Here is a 20,824-nt window from a genome sequence, read left to right as displayed (position 1 = left end):
AAAAGAGTGAAGCACAAGTCATAATTCTCGTTAGCGGATAACTAACTAAACTATGTCCTCAGTTTAAATGGATAACAGTGAACTGGGTTGATATCTGTGGATATTTAGGTCAATGTGTCAAACCTCAGATTTCACCTCCTCCTGCGTACAACCCTCTAATTCTTCCACTGACGGGATTAACGTGGCAGCTCGGTTCAGAGGAACCGGCGAAGGAAGCTGACGTCAGGCTTCTTCACCTGCGGAGCCGAGTGGGTGTGGAATGTGCTCAGCTTCGGGGGGGCCGAGGTTTTTCACAGCTCGTCAAATCCATGTAAACATCAGCAAAGCATGATTTCAACAGACGACTCCGTCCTTTCATGAACCGTGTGTGTGTGAGTGTGATACTTACATCTCTGTGAGGACAATTTGAGAAGGTGGGGACATTTTTCAAAGGGCTGTTTGAGGGTTAAGACATTTACGTTAAGTTTTGGCTTTTAGTTGTGGTGGTTGATTCTAGGGGGGGCGAGGGAAGACATTATGCCGATGAGTGTTATCACTAAGATGCAAGAATGTGTGTCTCATTACGTCTGGAGGATCATTGTCAGGACCAGTAGACGTCATGGGGACCAAAGCACAGTCCTAATGAGGCTCAACGTTAGTTCCAGGGTCCTGGTTGAGGTTAATGGTAAGATGTGAACTGTGGTTAGCTTCGGGTCAGAGTCAGAGTATTTACAGTATTAATAACATTTTGGTTGGGCTGTCCGCAACGAATGGAAGTCAATGCAAAGTCTGCAACCAACCCCCTCTCTCTCTTGACAGGCTTCATATACAGAGCTCTCATACAGGACATGTGATCTATGGGATGTATGGAGCTCTGTGTCCGGTCCACCTAAAGCTCAAAGAAACCTCGATGCTTCTATTCCCGGCACATAAACACAACTTTCTTTCTCACTGTCAGAAAAAAAACGGGTCCAGACGAGACCAGACCACCGTCTCTGCAGCGTCACTCAGGTTCTGAACCCGGCTTCTTATTATAAGAACAACTCGGTCATCCCCCAAAATAGGAAGAAAACGACCATGAACACAAACAGTCTGAAGCATTTAGATAGAATCGGGGACGAGGTCCCGAACATTCGGGTGCTTTGCTTTTCTTTACTCTCGAGGCTGAAATATAAAATAAGCCGTATATATTCCCAGAAGTCTCGCACGGAAAAATAATGACTCCCATCCACAGTTCGGTCTGGTTTCAGGAGTTCATCGGGGAAATGGTCTAAATGAAGAGAACTATGGAGACTTGTTATTTTTTATTTCTGCAAAGACTAAAGACGAGGTTACTATCGGAGGTTTAAGGACAGATGAGCTGCTCTTAGATGGACAGACTTGTCACAGGATGATTTACAGCAGAGAAGTGGATTGTGCTGGAGGAGGAAGGAGTCGGGGCTTCAGAGCAAGAAGGTTCCTGGTTTGAATCCCAGTCTTTCTGTGTTGAGTTTGCATGTTCTCCCTGTAAATGTGAAGGTTTTCACCAGGTTCTCCGGCTTCCTCCCACCGTCCAAACACTGCTGGTGACCTCTCCAGGATGAACCCAGGTTCTCGCCCTACCTCAGCTCCCCATGACCCTACAGATGGACAGATGGACAGATGGACGGACGGACAGACGGATGGATGAGGGAGGAACCTACCAGACAGGTACTGCAGATATTTATTGTTATTTGATTGATATGCTGGGAGAGGAATCCCTCACATGTTTCTCTCTCTGAGGTTTCTATGTTTCTAAAAACCTCACAGCTGATCTCTGATTGGGTCTTTTTGGTGACCACCTAGTCTTCCCTGATTCGTCAGGCTCCTGTCACATGACCTCCTTCCAAAAGAAAACAACAGGCATTAACTCCTAATTGGATAATTAATCACAACTGTCACTGACCCTGTGTACATGTGTAGGAGACGAGCTGTTGTTCAGGCGGTTGAACTGTTTACTCCGACACACACACAAGAACATAGAAGTGAACATGGACGCAGCCTCTTGTTACCGGGTAGAAACTTCCTAATCCCATTGGAACACATGCTGACGCTGATCGTCCACAGCAGCACCGACCTCTGACCTCAGCTGCCCTCACTCAGTCATCCACTCACATGATGACTGAGGGAGTTTTATCCTCAGACGTTGACACCACAGTGTATTAATGCTTCTATTCATTTTAATTATTACCTTGTTATTTTCCTGGTCTGACGTCTGCCTCCTCTTTTATGTCTCTTGATGAAGAAGAACCTTTTCAGTGGGTGCTGCATGAATATGATATTAATTAAGAGATAACTGTTGTTTCTGTGACTCGATACCAAAACACCTCTGATTCGTGTTTTACATGAGTTCGCCTCCTCTGCCGCTCGATTGAAATTCCTCGCCACGGGCTCACAGAAATTCACTTCAAATGCAACTAATGATTTTTTCTCAGTCATGCAAAAACATTATGCATTTCCATTTCCTATCTCCACGCTCCTTTAAGCTTTAAAGAGCAAAATCCCTTCAGTCTCACCGGCTCCAAATCTTTCACTTTTACAGCAACTGGCAAATTCCCTCGGACGTGGATTCATCTGCAGTAAATAAATTAATTTTCTCTCCGTTTCATTAACAGGATTTTTTTATTTCATATACTATATATTTCCATTTAAAATTATCTCCCTGCTGCTGAACAAGCTTGTAAAGAGTATTTTCGTGCACGTCATCATATTGTCGTGTTTTTAACATAATGGCCGAGGTGACAGTCTTTGTTTCCAGGAACTTTTATCCGCTTGTGTGTGTTGCGGTTTCTCAGCGTGTTTTCCTTTGTGTGTCACTGTTATGTAAGACGCTAAGACGCCATCGTGCTGAACTAATTGGACCCTGGGTAGAATTCTCTGAAGGCCAAATTGACCTGAATCTCACTTCCCAGGCTTACACGTGGTCTGTCGTCACGGGCGCCACTCAAAACATTTTCAGGAACTGTTTAAGTCTTGAGCACGGATACTTAACCCGGATCTCGGGTGTTTTTGATTCCTCCTGTGTCGTCAGACCCAGAGGATGCTTGTGAAATTATTTAATTCATTCCAACCTAAATACAATAAAATCCTTTATCTATAAATACACCCAGGAGCTATTAATCCATGTGGGAATAGTAATAACAATAAAAGACTTTATTTAAATTGCACCTTTCCAAACACAAGGTGCTCGAAGCTAAAAGCCGACGTGAGTGGATGTGGAGTTTTGGACGAGCTGTAGTTTCTGTCCACTCTGGTGGATCAGGAGGGAAATTGCTTGTCAACGTGGAGCCTTGTTTCAGTTTGAGTTGTCATGTGAGGACACAAATGTCCCATCAACACACTTGGCTCTTTTAGAATTTGCTGCAGGCTCCTCTCCACTCGAGGCCAAAAGATTCTCGCTGTGCAGCAGTGCATTGTGGGTGTACAGCTCCTCCCCGGCTGGTGCATCCTTCTCCCTCTTCCCTCTAAAACTCCTCAGCGAGTCTAGAAACTTTGATTTCAGTGCATAGCTGCAGAACTTTTTCCACAGAGGAGTTATAGCAAGGTCCCCTCTGCCATGAAAGCCGGTTATTCTTCGCCTCACACACACACTGAGGCGAGCTGTGAGCTACATGTGTAGCAGCAAGAACGTGGGCGTGCAATTATTAATCTGCCATATTTCATTTGAGGCAGGAATGAAAACACTGAGCGATGGAGAGCGAGGCGGCGGCGGCGGTGTGGTGGACAGCTCAGATATAACCGGGAGCCATTACGGCAAAGTCAGAATATAAAACAGGGAAATAAACATTCACGCTGCACAGAATTGGCTGTTTGTTGAAACCCGACCTTGGCTTTGATGTTGTATATGAATCAGAAATGAAAGCAAGGACAAAATGAGACACAGCTGAAAAAACGTGTATTTTCTTTGGAGGAGAACTTCCACTTCACTGGTTTTACAAACCCGTCCACACAGTTACTGTTGGTGCAACCTGTTGTTCTGATGTGGGATCTGACAGAGGATGATTGGTTTCAGTCTCAGTTGAGGGAAAGAATATTAAACAGGAGACAGAAGTTTGCAGAAGTTTTACCCATCGCCTACACGTCATCTATTCTTTTATTCAAACTCTTCTCCCACTGAGCTGGTCGCTCGAGTGAAAACAGGAGATTTCACAGTCAAACGGACGATGAATAATGTGAAACTGTGAGAGAAGAGTGTGCCGGAGTTCAGCAGGAAACTTGCTGCAGCTTCGGGCCAAATCAAACTCCAGCCACACAAACTGAAAGATCTTCTAGAAGCTGCAGGTGAAGAGTCTCAGTGACGGGAGAATCTCACCGAGTCCCAGAGCGACAAACAGACAATGTTATTTCTTTGAATAGATCTCACCCTGAGGACTCATCAGACTGTGACTCGGCTGCAGTGAGAAGCATCGAAACCTTTTATATATATATATATGTAACACTGTGCTAATGAGATGTGAGGAGACAGAAAAAGGCCCCAAATTAGTTCTGACTCCTGCAGGAGAGGAGAGAGAAAGGGTTTGGTTTTCCCTCCTCCTGAAAAGCGAGGACTCTCTCTCTCTCTCTCTCTCTCTTCACACTTTGCCCACACGCTGATAGTAGTCGAGCCAAATGCTCAGAGTGGGTGTCGAGCAGCCGAGGAAGCTCCAGAGGAAGTGAGGTACAGTGTAGACGGGGAAAGGGCTCGAGCGGGTTGGAATGGGTGGAGGCTAAACGAGGGAGCGGCTGGAGCTATAATCTGGGCTTTAAGGCTTCCGATGGTATTAAGGGAGGACACTTATTAGATTGGGGCCCTTTCTCCTCAGAGGCAGGGACTAATTGGATATCACCAAATCAGAGAGCTTGACATTGTCGTGACGCAGGACGGGGGGGGTGGATGACGCTGGACTGCGATGGAACCGCTTTAAAAGGTGGTTGATGGAGCCTGATGGCGCTGAGGCAGTCGGGAAATCAGTACGAAGTAACAGTCAGAGGCCTCTGTGCTGGTAGCATGACGTCGGGAGTACATGGAGCCCAGCGACATGTCAACATCCTGGGGGAGAAACGGGGGGGGAACGAGCTCAGGGATGCAGGCGTGCACATGAGAAGAACAAATGCTTTCTCTGTAATTAGATGCCTCCATATCACGCACATCTCGAGGCAGAGGAGCTGCCAATCAGATCCCTGCACTGCTATAAATAACAGAAAGGCAACCGAGAGGGTTGTAGAGACGGAGGATGGAAAACGTCTAAATGTAAGGGGAGAGAAAGATGGGAGATTAAAGAAGAGGAAGTTGAGTGGTGGAGAAATAAAGAAGAAGAAGGTTATTCAGCGTAGCAAGAGCTGAGAGGCGTCCCTCAGAGACACAGCTCGGTCCCGCTGAGGGGAGACAAGTCTTTTGAGTTGATGGGATGTGATTTTACATTCTGTCACTCACGCAGCTTCCCTGCAACTCTCTGCCTCCCTGCTTCATTTCACGCGTGTTTCCTGTGTTTTTCTCTCTCCGCCCCGCAGACCTGATAAATGCTGCACTCATTTCTGGATTGAAATGAAAAAGGAACGAGACGTTAAAAAGAAAAGCTTATTTATGAGTATTTTTTTTATTCGCTGGGAAAAACACAGATGAGTGTGTCGGGTACCAGGGGAAATGAATGCAGGGATGAAATAATTAGTTATTTTCCTGCTGCACTCATCTTTTAACAGGAACTTCAGAAACAACATTCTGGATAAATACACATATGTGACACAGGTACATACATAAAACAACACACACACACACACACGTCTGATTGGCCTATTTCTTCCACATCCGATAACGAACATGATTAATACATTTATTTATGGTTGTGTCTTTGACTGCAGCCCATTAATTCACATTCTGTCCAGCTGTATTATTCAGTCCCGTGTTCGCTCCGGGCCGGTTTGGCCCTCGGCTAACGGAACATCCCATCTCCAGCACACAGTGTGCTCATTAATACTTAACGCACTGTGCAACAATGCCATGTTGTGATCATTAAATCCCAGAATACACGTTATAGATCGTGTATGTTTCGAGCGGCTGTGAAATAATAAAACTGATGACACGCTGAGCACAAACCCTGTGACCCCGAGAACACAACAACTGGATTCTGGTCCCTGAAGTTTTTCGCTCCAGCTCAACAGAAACCTGGTTTTCTGGATATGATCGGAAACACAGACCTCGTGGACGGATCAGTGAACAGGCCCGAGGTCCATGGACCAGAGCCTCTGGTCGAAGGGACTGTTTTCACATTTCTTGTTGGAAAGTGACGGAGCTCATTTAAAAGTCATTGTTTATCTCCTGACCCTCATCAGAGTTTTTTAAGTCCACAGAGAGAATTAAAAGTTCAGCTGCAGATTTCCAATCAACATCAGAGTCTGACAGTTCTGCTTCATCGGCAAAGTGTCAGTGAGAGGACGACCAAAAAAAGAAAACTTCAGAGAGACGCAAAACAACGACCAGATGAAACAGAACATTGACACGGGGCTACAAAGACACAAAACAACAACAAAGAGACACAAAACGACTACAAGGAGACACAAGACAATGACTTAGAGACACGGAACAGCAAAGATACAAAACAACAACGAGACATAAAACAACGATATACACAAACAAGATGCAAAACAACAACAAGATGCAAACAAGATGCAAAACAACTAAAATGTGTATAAGTTTATTTCATTCATCGACCAAACAAAAAGATCTTGAATCTCTTGAATGAAAAAGAGCCGAGAGAAGAATAATCTGCCCCTTTTTCCAAAAGACATTAATAAGCAAAGCAAATAATTCAATTAAATTAAACAGAGACAATAAACAACAACAAAGAGACAGAAAAATCAACGACGTAGAGACAGAAATACAACACAAGACACAAAAGAGATTCAAGAAGCTACAAAATGTAGACAAAGGAGGACGACAAAGGCACAAAACATAAAATAACTGCAATCACAAAAAACAACAAAAGAGATGCAAAACAACTCCAAACAAAGACGTGTCTCTGTCGGTGTCTCGCTCATCAGAGACCCCCTGCTGCTTCACCACAATGTGACTCCTCATGAAAACCTGAGGATGAAAAAAAAGTCAAAAAATAACATCAGTTTCCAGATCAGTGTGTAACCAGTGTGCAGTGTGCTCATGTGTGTGTCCACGTGTGTGTGTCTGTGCAGTGTGTTAGATGTGTCAGACACAGATCCGCTGCAGTTTCTTTAGTTTCGAATGCAACACGCTGAACAGCCTCCTCTTTACCAAAGGTGGAGGTTTCACTTTAGTCCCTCAAACACACACACACACACACTGCTGCAACGTGCACACACATCATAACAAAGGAAGACTGTGTGAGGAAAGTGGTGAAAGGATGAAGAGAGGGATGGGGGGGGGCGAGAGAAAGACAGAGCGGAACGACGAGAAAGAGGAGGACAGAACAGAGTGAGGAGGAGTTTGCAGAGGAGAAGAGAGGAGACGAGGGAATAGTTCTTTCCGCCCCCTCCCGAGTTTTCACCGTCAGGGCTAATATCTCATTAGCAGTGTTTGCTGGCGGCTCTCCTGCAGTCAGGGGGAGGTCAGAAGCTCCAGAGAGACGGACTCACTGAGAGACGCTCGTTCAGCTTAATAACATTAAAGTCCAGAGACGTGGAAAAGACCCCGAGGAACCGTCTCTCCAAAGGGCTTCCATGAGGAGACGCTTTCATGGAGCTAATTGTCAGAGCTTAGTATCAATATATGTATTCAGAGGGGAGGAGAGGACAGAGGAGGGGGAGACGAGAGGAGGAGAGGACAGAGGAGGAGGAGAGGAAGGAGGAGAGGACAGAGGAGGGGAGACGAGAGGAGATGACAGAGGAGAGGAGAGGACAGAGGAAGAAAAGAGAGGAGACAGGAGGATGAGGAGAGGAGAGGACAGAAGAGGGAGGGGAGAGAAAGACGAGTGGAGGGGAGAAGAAGAGAGGAAGAGGAAGAAGAGGAGAGGACAGAAGAGGAAAAGAGAGGAGACAAGAGGAGGAAGAGAGGAGAGGAGAGGACAGAGGAGGAAAGAGAGGAGAAGAAGAGGAGAGGACAGAAGAGGAGAAGAGAGGAGACAAGAGGAGGAAGAGAGGAGAGGAGAGGACAGAGGAGGAAAGAGAGGAGACAAGAGGAGAGGACGGAGGAGGAAAAGAGAGGAGAGGAGAGGACAGAACAGAACAGGTAGAGGAGGAAGTGAGGAGAGGATAGGAGAGAAGAGGAGACAAGAGAATGAAGAGAGGAGAGGACAAAAGAGGAAGAGGAAGGCAGAGGAGAGAAGAAGAGACGAGAGGAGATTAAAGGCCCGTATAGTTGTTTTCATCGTATATATTTAATACATAATTCAGTTTGTAATCAGTCTCTTGAACAACATGTGAAAATCAGAAGGAAACAAAAAATAGAGTTTGTTGAAGCATCATTATTCCACAGTGGGGTCATCCCTCTTTCACACCAGCAGGGGGCAGATGAGTGTCACTCAGCAGAGCTCAAACCTTCTTGTTCAGTAGCTGAGGCCCAGAGGAAGAAAGAGGGTTTCACACTGATGTCTTTATATCTATATATATATATATATATGGTCTATATATATATATGTCTCAGCATCACACACACTTGCAAGCTTGTGGGTATTGAACTCAGTGGACGTCGGTCTCCTGCATCATCTGGGCTCTAGATGCTCAGTGTGTTTGTGCTGATAAACACGACATGATGTGAGTAGATGTTTTATTCCACATGTGCAAACCTCTAAGTGATTTGGTTTATCACCTATTGGGTCAAAAGTCACATCTGGATTCGATCTTTGATTGAGTTTTGATCACAAGTGAGCAGACGACAACACGAGCCTCCGACTGGAGTCGCTGTCTCACCACCTGACCCATAAGAAACCCTAGTGGTAGAGGAAGTAACTTTATTTTCTTAGGTAAAAGTATTTCTTGCCACGCTACTACTACTACTAACAATAATAATCATAATAATCATAATAATAAACTTTATTTATACTGCACCTTTCATATAAATATTGCAGCTCATAAAATCAAAGACGTGAAATAAGATGGATCAATAAGAACAAGTCAGCAATGAAACTAAACTTAGGGTAAAAGTATAAAACTAGTAAAACGTATAAAGATAAGTTTCATATAAAGGCACTGGTGGTAAAAAAAAAAGATCAAATTAATTATAAGTAAGATGGAAATAAGTTGTTTGTTAAAACTCTCAACAGAAGAAGCTTGTCTGATATGTGGTGGGAGTTTGTTCCAAAACGTTGGTGCGTAGCAGCGCAAACTTTTTGTACTTCATTTTTGGGATATTTAACAAGCTGGCAGGAGGAGACCTGAGGTCGGGAACGCACTTCCATCAACAATCAGAAATGTGCGAGGCTGCTTCGCCATTAAGAGACTTAAACACCAGTGAAATACGTTTAAAATCCATCCTCAGTGACACGGGACGTCAGAGTAAAGTCCCTCGACCTGGAGAAACGTGACGATGCAACCGTCCGTCGTGTCCACGGTCATCCAGGGATACAGCTCCTCTGTCGGGGTTTGGACCTTTTTTTTCTTTTTCTACCAATCCTAAAAATAAAATGACAGCTGAGACAGTTAAGTGAGTCTGAAAGAAGCCGAAGGGGTCGCCGGGTGCAGCCGCTCGTCCCCGTCGCTCCTGCCTTCGTGTCCCCAGTCGGTTACAGGCGCTGGTTCACTGCTCGGCCGGTTGCGTTGGTGGCTGCGTACATGTGATTACACAACCGCAGAGAGAGAGAGAGGAAAGATGGAGGGATGGAGCGAGAGAGAGAGAGAGAAAACTGATAGAGAGAAAGGAATCAGACACGAGAGGAGATGGGGGTCGTTATGTTAGGGGAGGAGGAGGAGGAGGGGGAGGAGGGGAGGTGAGGCGACTAAGGAATGATGAAGGTCTAGAAAGTATTAACCTGCAGATCTCATTTCTTCTTATTTTTGTCTGTCCTGAGCCGAACTCTGTTTAAAATGAACCATGTTTCCCTCAATGAAGAGTTGTTGTAAAAGGTAAAACTAGAATTAAATGTGTCAGTCAACCAGTTTGAGTCACTGGGACGTTTGACTTTTGACCATGGAAATCGAATCAGTTAAAAATTGAGTCCAACATTTGAAGAATTTCCCTGAAAATCATGTGATTCTTGATTCCAACAGAACGTTTCCTCGAGGTTTTCCGGAAATGTTGAATTCACAAGAACAGAAACAGTGTTTTAATGTAAAGTCAAAGCAAACTCGACCTTTGACCTTTGACCTTTAACCTTTAACCATCTAAACGTGCCGTTCATTCCTCTTTTTCATGCTAATAAGCTACGACAGGTTCGGAGTCACTTTCTGCTTCATTTCTGGTCAAAGTCGTGAATTTGAAATTCCAACTTCATCCAAGTTGAACTCAACATGAAAACAAATAATTCAGATTTACTGAGCCTGTAAATAAATTAACTACTTGTGGCTTTTTCATTGGAATGAACTGAATCTGCCACAAAATTTTATTGTTTTAACGCTTCTGTGACCAAACCTTCGAACTGAGGCTATATAGATAAGTAAAGTAAATATATACATATCCATACAGTTTATAGATGAAGTAAATATATTCATGTACATGCAGTTTACAGCCATGTGTGGATGTTTACATTCTTCTCTATACGTTTATATACTTTTATATACTCTGTGTGCTCGTGCAGCGTCAGCTTGAAGTCCAGCTGTAAAGTTTAAGTTTAGAAAAAAACAACAAAAAGAGCTGATGTGGAATCCGAGGATTTGGATAATTAGCAGGAGTGTGAGGCCAAGAGGAAAAGATGCAGAACAGCAGAGGAGAGAACTGCACGGCTCAGTTAAACCAAACAAATGGACGGATGGAGGGATGGAGGGACGGAGGGACGGAGGGATGGAGGGATGGAGGGACGGAGGGACGGAGGGACGGAGAGTGATTGATGATAAGAAACGAGGGAAAAGAGGAATGAGGGACTTCATGAGGGGAAAGAGACAGAAGAATGCAAAGAGAGAAGGTGCAGAGCAGATAGTTATGTATAGATGAGCAGATTGTGGCAGCGGCAGCGTGTTTGTGGTCGAGCATAACAATCATGTGAGGATGCTGGCGGGGGCAATTCCTGGTCGGCCGATCTCACAAGGAAGAGCTGGCTCCGGCTGTTCCTTCATATTGTTGAACTCGTTGGCCTCTCGTGATCTGTGGCTGCTTGTTTGTGTTTGTGTGTTTGTGAATGTTAACTGATGTGTGAGTGTGTGTGTGTGTGTGTGTGTGTGTGTGTGTGTGTGTGTGTGTGAGAGAGAGATTTCTGTCAGGGGGGGGAGCTGGTCACATGTTCTGCAGGACAGTTTGTTGGAGTTGGCTCGAGGCACCAAAGTAAACACAACATGAAACGATAGAGTTGGATGAAGCTCTCGTGAGAAATAGAAGCAGGTTATACTGAGCGGCAACACGCACACACACACACACACACACACACACACACACACACACACACACACACAGTGAAGTCTCCTCAATTGAACCCGACGATCAACACGCTGAAGACATGCTTAACTCACTTAGACTTTAAATTGAACAGCTCACGTCCCAAAGCCCAGATCCTGCACCGTGCAGGATTAGAACCAAACTCTGAGATTAAACTCAAAATGATGCGAGATTCAACTTGATCGCTCATATTGAGACAAACGATTTCCTAATTGGGATTATGTGTGTTTATGTGTTCCCTGCGTAATAACAGGGTCGGCTGCAGGAGGGAGAGAAGTGAGACTCTGCAGCAGCTTCTCTGTGGAGCTCAGTCTTCAGGTGTGAAATACAGACGAGGGGCTCGTGTTCCTGCAGTTCAATCCTTAAGCTTCACTCCACTGGAGATACGATATGAAGATCTCTCCAACCTCAACATCGGCCTCTTCTGCGTGCATCTTTTTCATCCGGAGATATTTGTATTCACTTTGCGTCATCAATGCGCCCACTCGCTCAGAGATTAGCGTTCTCACGTTCAGACGCTCCGGAGAATGTCAGGAGATTATCCTGAGTTCAGTGCAGGTCTGAAAGCTGCTTTAACGTGAATAAAGCTTTAACACGTTACCTCATCCGTGGACATGATTTGCGCCTCAGTGCCGTCACGAAGATTTGAGCGATCGGAGTTAAATATTGTACCTTTAACTTCTGAAACAAAATATTTACATATCTACGGTTTCTGAAAATTTGAATGAGGGAGAAGTGGATGTTGTTTTAAAGCCTGCTACACAGAGTTATTAAAGTTGAATAATATTATTTCATGACATTTCTGTTTCTTTCCTCCTCATTTATTCGGAAAGGTAATAAACGCCAAATCCGTTTATTCCACTCAAGACCAAATGGCCTTGCCCCTGAAATCAGGAGATTCCAGCCTCCTCTAGTTCAATGTGAGTGTTTTATATTTCTGGGGGTGTTGCATGATTAAATCCCCCATCATCCTGGCGCCAGGTCTGGAGTGGAGACGAGGATGATGAGGGTTTATAAATTCAATGAGTCACTCGTGTAAACACTGAGGGGGGATTAACTAATCCAGAACCACTTCATGTAACAGCAGGACTCGTGTTCCTTCAGCGATCGTCACAGTAGAAGTTCTTCTTCGTGGTCATGATCGGTCAAAGTGTCTGATCGGGGTCGATGCGAGTTCTTCTCCACTTTGTCCTGAACAACTCTCGTGAAGCAGAGAATTGTTTTGGTACAGATTAGATCAGAAAGATATGAGACAGAGAGTTTGGGAGTTTTTCCATTTCAGGTCCAGGAACAGCTGTTTTCAGTGTTTAGGCTAAACTGAGATAAAGGTCTGCTCATACATTAGACTGTGGGGGTGTTGTCAGGTAATGTGAATTTAAATTTGTTTTTGGTGGGGTTTTTTTGGGAGAAATTACTTATGATACAAGAGGAAACTCCGCCCCTTCTCCCCGCCTCAGGAATTTTCAAACAGTCCCAAACAACAAGCTTCATATTTATCGTACAGACGGAAAAGTCTGTACGATCAAACAACAAACAAATCATCTAACTAGTGCAAGAAAATGTCCCAAAACTTTTAAACCTGCTCCTGAGGGAGAAACTCCAAGTTGGAGAGAGGTCACTTTGAAACTGAACAGGCTGACTTTTATATTCTCTGTAACTCTTTCCCCCCAATCTCTCAAATAAGTTCCCCGGTGCGTCAGGTTTCCTGGAAGTTTCATGAATTACCTTTTGTTCTCCGTATTTCTGATCAGTGCAACCAGATATGCGGCGGGCGTGGAGGAAGGCGAGGTGAGGTTCAGCCTGATAAAACAAGTGGTGCTTGTTTATCCAAGGGTTTTCTGCTGATCATGTAAAAAAGACAGAAAACTTTTCATTTCAACTGAAAGAAAAATAAAAACATCCACAGATTTGAATCTCAACATCAAGTGCAACAACAACAACAAAAAGATCTTCAGAACCAACGCGCCAGAACCCATAAATCTACACGAGGTCTTCTTGGCGTTCACATGGCAGAATTCACAGCCGCAGGACAACAGAGGCATCAGAGGCTCGGAGCAGGGTCCTGAGTAATGTCTGTCCTTCATCCAGTCTGGCCGGATCCTCCTCCAGCCCACGGGCCGCCGGAGCCAAGGAATGAGCTTACATGGTCGCACGATGTTTTCACCGGCTCCCTCTGAGTCACTCACTCCTTAACGCGTCCACTGTTTTCAGATAGAATATTACAGTGACTCACCCGTTTAGAAAATAAGCCGGGGAAACAAATCTGACCTCGCCAATTAAAGCTGAACTTTTCCTTTTCTTCTGTTGTTGTTGTTGTTGTTGGACTGAGTTTGTCCGCAGAGCAGCCTGAGGTACACCTGCTCCACCACCCAGGGAAACTCAATCCTGCCCAAACTGGTCAGATACGTGTTTTTGCAGACATTATTTGGACAGTTAACACATTTGTGGTTGTGCCCTCGTTATGAAATTCATGCTCTTTCCTGCAATTTTTTTACCTGAGCCTGGATTTCTCCCGCCCAAAGCTCTTTCTTTCCTTCCCGTCAGTTGGTGCAATCTTCCGCCCGTCTCTTCCTCCTACGTTCTCCTCGTCGCCGCTATCACCAAATCAAACCAGATGCTTCCCGCAGGCCACGACCATGACCCATCCTGTTTCTCATTTCTCACTCATCTGCCACACGGTTATGAAACAAAACGTCTCCGTGGTGCATTCGTAACATTTCTCAGGAGCACGGGACGTTAATTGCATGAGAAGGAGTGAGAATAAGAACCGGAGGTGCAGCAGGAATACGACTTTACAGAGGAGCAGAGAGAGAGAGAGAGAGGATATAAATAAAAACCGAGAGAATAAGAGCACTGGGAGCAGAGGGATTAAAAACATTATGCATTTGACTATAGTTTTCCATTCAATCACCGTCTCCACCTCCTCTCATCCACCTCTCACGTCTGCGTCTAAGTTTAGGTACAAATGCTTAAATGACGCTGTCCACTCGTAAATCAAATCTGGAGGAAGCCGACCCCTCTCTTGCATCTTTGCTTTCCTCCTTTGTGTTGGTGCACGTCTGTGGATATGTGCCAACGGCCTAATATAACCACATCACTGAGTATGTCTGCAGCCCCGTGTGCCAAAAACATCCAGGGCTGCAACAACATGTGCTTTCTTCTCAGTCTCGTCTCCGTCAGACTCCATCTCTCTCCCTCTGGATCCTGAGCTCACACCCCCACCCCCCTGGCCTCCCTCCTATCTGTCCACGGGGGTTTTATCTCCATCTCTATGTCTGTCTTAATGTTTATCTTTCTGTCTGAGTTCCGCCGGCTGCTGCCATACACCGTGCTGCTATTCAGGTTTTGTTTACTGTTGGTGAAAGTCTGCCCTCGCGCACAGCTATTCGCGGAGCCAAACGTGATGTGGCGTTATGTAACGCTCAGATATACGACACCAGATGGCTGTTGCTCCGTCTCGCGGCTGCATGTTCTTTAATGTGTCTGCTGAAGTGAAGCATGTGTAGCGAATGATTAACCTCAGTCACGCTCACATTTACAGATTCAAGTCGGTGCAGCTTAATAATGCAAGTTCCCCTGATGCATCAAAAACTGTGAGTTAACAGAACTTTGAATAATGATGTTTTTCCCTGGTCGTCTTTTAACATCTGCTTTAAGGACGTAGGAAAAAGGAAAAACACTCTGCTGGCCAATTGGCGAGTTTTTAATGTAACGCATAACGTGAGTAAGCGTGACTAAACGTACAGTAAGTCAAACTTTAATACGTTACCTCATCGGTGATCATGTTTTGCGTCTGAGTCTGCTGAAGACACAACAACTCCCATGATCCCACGCTGCTTCACGATGTCTTCAAACCAGATCTTGTCTTGTATTCTTCCTCAAACAATGCATGCTGGGAAATCTGTTAACACGCTGATCATATTTCTTTTCAGGAACGTAAGGAGTGAACTCTCCGCAGGACTTTCATTCAACTGAGATAACAAAGTCAGAACCACTCATCTCTGTTTGTGTTTCAGAAAAAGACATTTTAAAAGATTCCTCCATGATGGTTTTACAGTGCAGAGAATAATGTAAATAAAGATGGACGACACGTCTCCACTTCCAGATTTGAACGCTGCCATCGTGCACATTTGGAGTCAGAGTCTGCGCGGTAACGATCAGGAGATGGAGTTTTGGTTTTGAGGTCGTAAAAACACCAGCTCGACCAATCGTGGGTCAGTCTCAGCTGTCAATCATGATGTTTCACCCGTTTCTATAGCATCAAATAACGAATTAAAACCAAATTTGACGGAAAAATGACATCAGTGTGTAAAGAACTACTTACAATTGACTTTCTAGTTTGGTCCATGTCCCAACCATTAACATGGCAGGGGTTATGACCTATACTGCAGCCAGCCACCAGGTGGTGATGGAGACACTACATCTTTATGTACAGTCTATGATTTTCACCCTGAAAGACGCAGGTCAGGGCCTGAAAGACATTTTCATATATCAGAAAAACTGTGTTTCACTTTCTTGTCATATTCATTATCTGTTGAATCAGCCTCCTCCACAATCATCTATCAAATGTTTATAAGCTGCTTATAACCAGTTCGAGTGTTGTAGTGTTTCTTGTTTCTCAGACGTTCAGGGGTGAAAACGCTCCGTCCCACTTTCGTCTGCGTGCTGGATGTTTTTCTCATATATTTGCTGCCATGCTGGCAAACGGCAGCAAATATTCTCGTGTACCTGCGATGAGGTGAGACGTCCCTGTGCCAGGCCTCCGCTCACCCCCTGCTTGTTTTTCTCCCCGTCACCTACGCTGCCGGGCTTCTTTGGCGAAGGCTCAGAGAGAGAGAGAGAGAGAGAGAGAGGGAGAGAGTGAGGGAGAGAGAGAGAGAGAGTGAGCTAATGCCCACGGTTACGATTAAGTGTTGGAGAAGAGAGGGCTGATAGAAGGAGAGGGGAGGAGAGAGGGCGAGGGCTAAAGGGGAGGTGGGGGGAGGGAGTCGGTGGGTTAGAAAATGAAGGGGTGGGGGGAAATGAGGTGAGTATAAAAGCCCTGCTCCCAGGAATTAGAAAATATTCCCCGGGAGAGATATTTCCAAGACTTTCATAATTATCTTGTCACGGTAAGTGCATGAAAGCAAATGGACTTTTTACAGTCAGTGGCAGGTGAGAGGCAGAAGAAGAAGAAGAAGTTTACAGCCACTGAACAAGTTTCTGCTGTCGCTGCTCATTTTCTCTATGAGGTTTCTCAGATGCATGTTGAAAATGTTTTTTTTGGTGGAATGCTTCATCCAGTAGTGTGGGCCTGTTAGAGTTCTGTGAAGAGTGTGGAGCCTCGGCTTGGCTCCGTGCACCAGCATCATTCCAGTGACTTTTTTCCAGTGCACATTCTGTCTGGAGGGAGGAACGCTGCGAAACCCACCAGGACCCCAAAGACTGTGATGGTGTAAAACTCTGGAGACGCTGTTGTCAGCACCTCTCTCACACACCACACACACACACACACACACACACACACACACACACACACACTTATACAGCTGTGTCAGTCTTTGGCCGTTTCTCTCTGAACCTCGGGCCCCAGACTTTGCTATGTCTGTGCCCACTGGTTCCACTTGAAGCCAAGATACGCCTGAGGGCCCTGATGTAGATGTTGTGAGTGTGTGAGTGTGTGTGTGTGTGTGTGTGTGTGTGTGTGAGTGAGCATGTGTCACGGATTTGTGTGCGTGTGCTTATATATATGTGTCATGAATGCAGCTATTGATGGTGAGAAAAAAAGTAGGTGCGCTGAAACGGCGTCTCGTCCAAATCCCACAAACAGAAGATGGGGATGAAAGCTTTCATGCACTGCAGGCATGTGAATACTGCGTGTGTGTTTGTGTGTGTCTGTGTGTGTTTGAAACATCTGGCGTTGGCTGTTTGTACAGGTGTCGCACACCTTACCCAAAGTCATACATGTGCAAATGTGTGCATGTGCAGTGCGAGGGCGTATGTGTAGATCAGACCTGCTTCTTCGTAATTACACTCAATCTCCCTGCATTAGACATAAGTGCGTTTGGATTAGTTGGCAGCGACACAACGATTCTCAGCCACAACTTCTTCTTCTTCCAGCTGCTGAGTGTGTGTGTGTGTGTGTGTGAAGAAAACACACAAAGCTTGTTTTCAGTCTCATCTCTCGTGATCTTAATCTTTAGGTTTGTCACACAGATGAATTCAGATGAAACACGTACATGTATATATATATACATACATACAGGAGAGTGTGTCTCCGGCTGCATGCACAGAACCACAAGCACAGATATAGAGACTTTCAGCCGACATCTATCTCTGCTTGTGGTTGTTTGCCCACAGGTTCTGAGACGTCTGGGCCAATTCCCCTAGTTCCTTTGAACTCGTACTTCTCCCTCTTTGCCCAAATCTGACGCTTGTTTTTGGTGCTGACAGGTCTTACTGAAACACCTCCTCTCTCCTCTCTCCTCCAGCAGACAGGCGGACAAACAAGCCCCAGGATGAGGAGCCTCCTTCAGTTTCTGGCGCTCTGTGCAGTGGCGTCTGTGTGCCTCTGCTACGGTACAGATCCGCCCCCCCCCTGACATCCTCACCCGGCTCTCGCTCATTTATAACCTCTAATACGTCCGAGTTGGACAGTGATTCATCATTTTTATGCTTAACCCGATTCCATGTTTTTCCCCATAGAGTCTCATGAAAGCACAGAGTCCATTGAAGGTGATTAAATGTTGTCTCTCGTTCACGGAAAAACATGCATGCACTTCTAACACACCTGACTCAGCCTGCTCCACAGTTTGATGTGTTTAATCCTCACTTCACCCTTTGCTAACACACACCCCCGTCCTCCACTCCACGCCTGACACAATTCAACGAGGGATATCTGTCTAGTAAAGTTTTTTGCGGTTCCAGATTTGTTTGTGCCTCCGAGCCGAGCCAACTCCTTCATCTCATCGCAGGGGGGCAACGTGTACAACCAGCCCCGAGGGCACGGCCTCAACAATTACAACCGCATGAGGTAAAACACACACGACCACAGACATGCACACGGAGCGCAAATCACTTCCTGTATCTAATGCCAATGGAAAACCACACTGCAGCAGGCGAGAGAAGCCACAGGATTGAACCATTGAGACAAAGCCTAATTAGAGCATTAAACATTCCCACATGCTTGAAAACAAACACAGGGAGCCTGAAGCTGGAGATTAATGCTCGACCGATTTAAGTTTGTGATATTAAACAAAACACAAGCCACTGTCTGTTTCATTGGTGACATCTGACACCTCCACCCTCCCCTCCTCCCTGTCCAGGAAGTACAAGTCTCCGGCGGAGCAGCGTGCAGAGACCTGCGAGGACTACTCTCCCTGCCGCTACTACGCCTATCGCCACGGCTCCCAGCAGGCCTACCAGAGGTACTTCGCCTCCGGGACTCAGCCCCAGAGACCGGCTGCCACCCGTCGATACTAAACTCCAAGTGTCGGTCTGACAAGTGCAGCATCGTCAACATCATCATCCAGAAATCAATGTATCACTACTTTTATATACTGTGTGTAGTGTGTGCGGCCTCGTCTGGATGTGGAGTAAAAAACACATTTTCTAAACACTGAGGTATCCGTCTCATGACAACTCGTCATTATACCCGTGTAGAAATTCATGGCCCATCTCTTGTGTAATCTCAGGATAACTTTAATCCCTTATTATCACACCTTCCCAGCATTTATGTGCTTTGCGTGATGATTTGCTCGAAGTGTTTTGCTCACTTTCCACTAACCTTTTCTTACGTTATCTGCCTACTTATCCAGGCCAGCACTGCTGTCAGTGATTATTCCCACTGCTTTGGAAATAAATACATGAAATAAAATCCCCTTCACTGGGTTTTTCTCTAAATCCTGTTTGTGCAAGTTCTTCGCCACAAAGTTCTGTGAGAACATTCGGGTTTTGGTGCCAGTTTTTGAAATGAGTGGCAGATGTTGACAATGATAGTGTCGGTCCGTCGTCTGTGGCTCCTCAGACGAGATGGATAATCTCCGTAAGAGACGAGGGGGGGGTGTAGATATTACACAAAAGTATTTTTCCTACTTGTTTTCCAAAAGGAGATCAACAGAATGGAATGTGAGAGCGGCCTGGAACATTACTTAAGATTGGACTTCACAGAAAATTGATTTGTAGTAAATTGGTTTAGCAACACTTACTTTAATGCTTGTTCTCCCCCCCATAAAAAGTTTTCAGCAAATTATACTAGAAATATCAAACAGTTAACTCCTTGTTTTTAAGGAAAAACACTGATGCATCAATGCACAAGCAGCATTTTGTAGTTGTAGCTGGTGGAAAGTTGAGGTGATGGTGGAAGTAAGAGTTCAAAGTCCTACTTTGAAGTGCTTGCTGTGCAGTAAAATGTCACCTGAGTGATATATCAAATATGATTTTTATTAGATCGTTAATTCTGATGTAAATGTAAATTAAAGTTTTGCCCGCTGAAGCTAATTTGAACTCCTATTTACAGTTAGGTAGCAGATTCAGTCCAGTGGTTCACAGCTTAAGGGACGGAGGTTACGAGATACATCTGAGGAGCAGGAGATGATTCATGTGAGAAGAATGACAAATATTCTAAGTTCTCGTGCATAAATTTGAGGAAGAATAATAATTTATAATTAGATAATATAGTTACAGTTTTGACAGTTGTTGAAATGAAACCACATGAGAAGTTTAGAGGAGAACAAAGGTCAAATATTATGCTCTTAAATGTAGTGGGGTGTGTATTAGGAGCATAATATAGAAAGTTTGATTTAAAGTATAAACCTTTTCCTGCAGCACAGTACAAGAGTAAGTGTGTTCAGTTACTTGCAGCCTGTCGCATGTTGTGGGGTTGAACAAGGACACAAACTGCTGGAAGCACATGAGCATCGCTGGTTTCTACGTCTCGTCCAGATCTCGTCACAGAAACAAAGACAGGTCGCTGCAGATGTCAGCAAGGCTCAGACCTAAAAAGTCATATCACATGTTGGTTGTTTTGGCCACAGATGTGTGTAATTAAAGTCGTCCCGAGGTCGAATCCTTGAAGTTTCTCGCTGGGACGAGACAAAGCACCGAGATCGACCCAGACGGTGAAATTACAGCTCATGTGAAACAGCCCAGAGTCTAAATAGGACGAGCAAGAAAGCGGCAAAATCAACAGAAGACATATTCATTATAAATAATGTGACTTCAAAGAAACTGGTAGCTGCAGTAATGTGTTGAATATGGCGACGACGCGTCTCTAACTCATTATAGCACAAACATTAACGATGATTGTGTCAATAAAATACTGAATAATTACGTGTTTTAAAAACGCTCAGACACTTTTCATGTGGAACATTGTGTCTT

At 44.9% G+C, this 20,824-nt stretch overlaps 1 protein-coding gene across 4 annotated transcripts; it reads left to right on the top strand.

Moving 5' to 3' along the window:
* Positions 1-14,936: 14,936 nt before the first annotated feature.
* LOC118123183 (matrix Gla protein) lies at positions 14,937-19,348 on the top strand. Of its 4 annotated transcripts, none has more exons than XM_035180384.2 (5): positions 14,937-15,060; positions 17,938-18,025; positions 18,152-18,181; positions 18,374-18,479; positions 18,772-19,348. In XM_035180384.2, exons 1-5 carry the CDS (start codon positions 14,977-14,979, stop codon positions 18,926-18,928), a joined length of 465 nt encoding a protein of 154 aa, XP_035036275.1. In that variant the 5' UTR covers positions 14,937-14,976; the 3' UTR covers positions 18,929-19,348. The 4 variants fall into 4 exon arrangements, with proteins under 4 accessions (XP_035036275.1, XP_035036276.1, XP_035036277.1 ...); XM_035180385.2 differs by having other exon boundaries at positions 14,948-15,060; positions 17,941-18,025; XM_035180386.2 differs by lacking the exon at positions 14,937-15,060 and adding an exon at positions 16,502-16,578 and having other exon boundaries at positions 17,941-18,025.
* Positions 19,349-20,824: the final 1,476 nt, after the last annotated feature.

This window comes from Hippoglossus stenolepis, chromosome 16 (assembly GCF_022539355.2).
Source record: "Hippoglossus stenolepis isolate QCI-W04-F060 chromosome 16, HSTE1.2, whole genome shotgun sequence".
In the NCBI taxonomy this organism is placed as follows: domain Eukaryota; kingdom Metazoa; phylum Chordata; class Actinopteri; order Pleuronectiformes; family Pleuronectidae; genus Hippoglossus; species Hippoglossus stenolepis.
The sequence above is the reverse complement of the archived record's forward strand: the minus strand, read 5'-3'. Positions and strand labels throughout refer to the sequence as shown.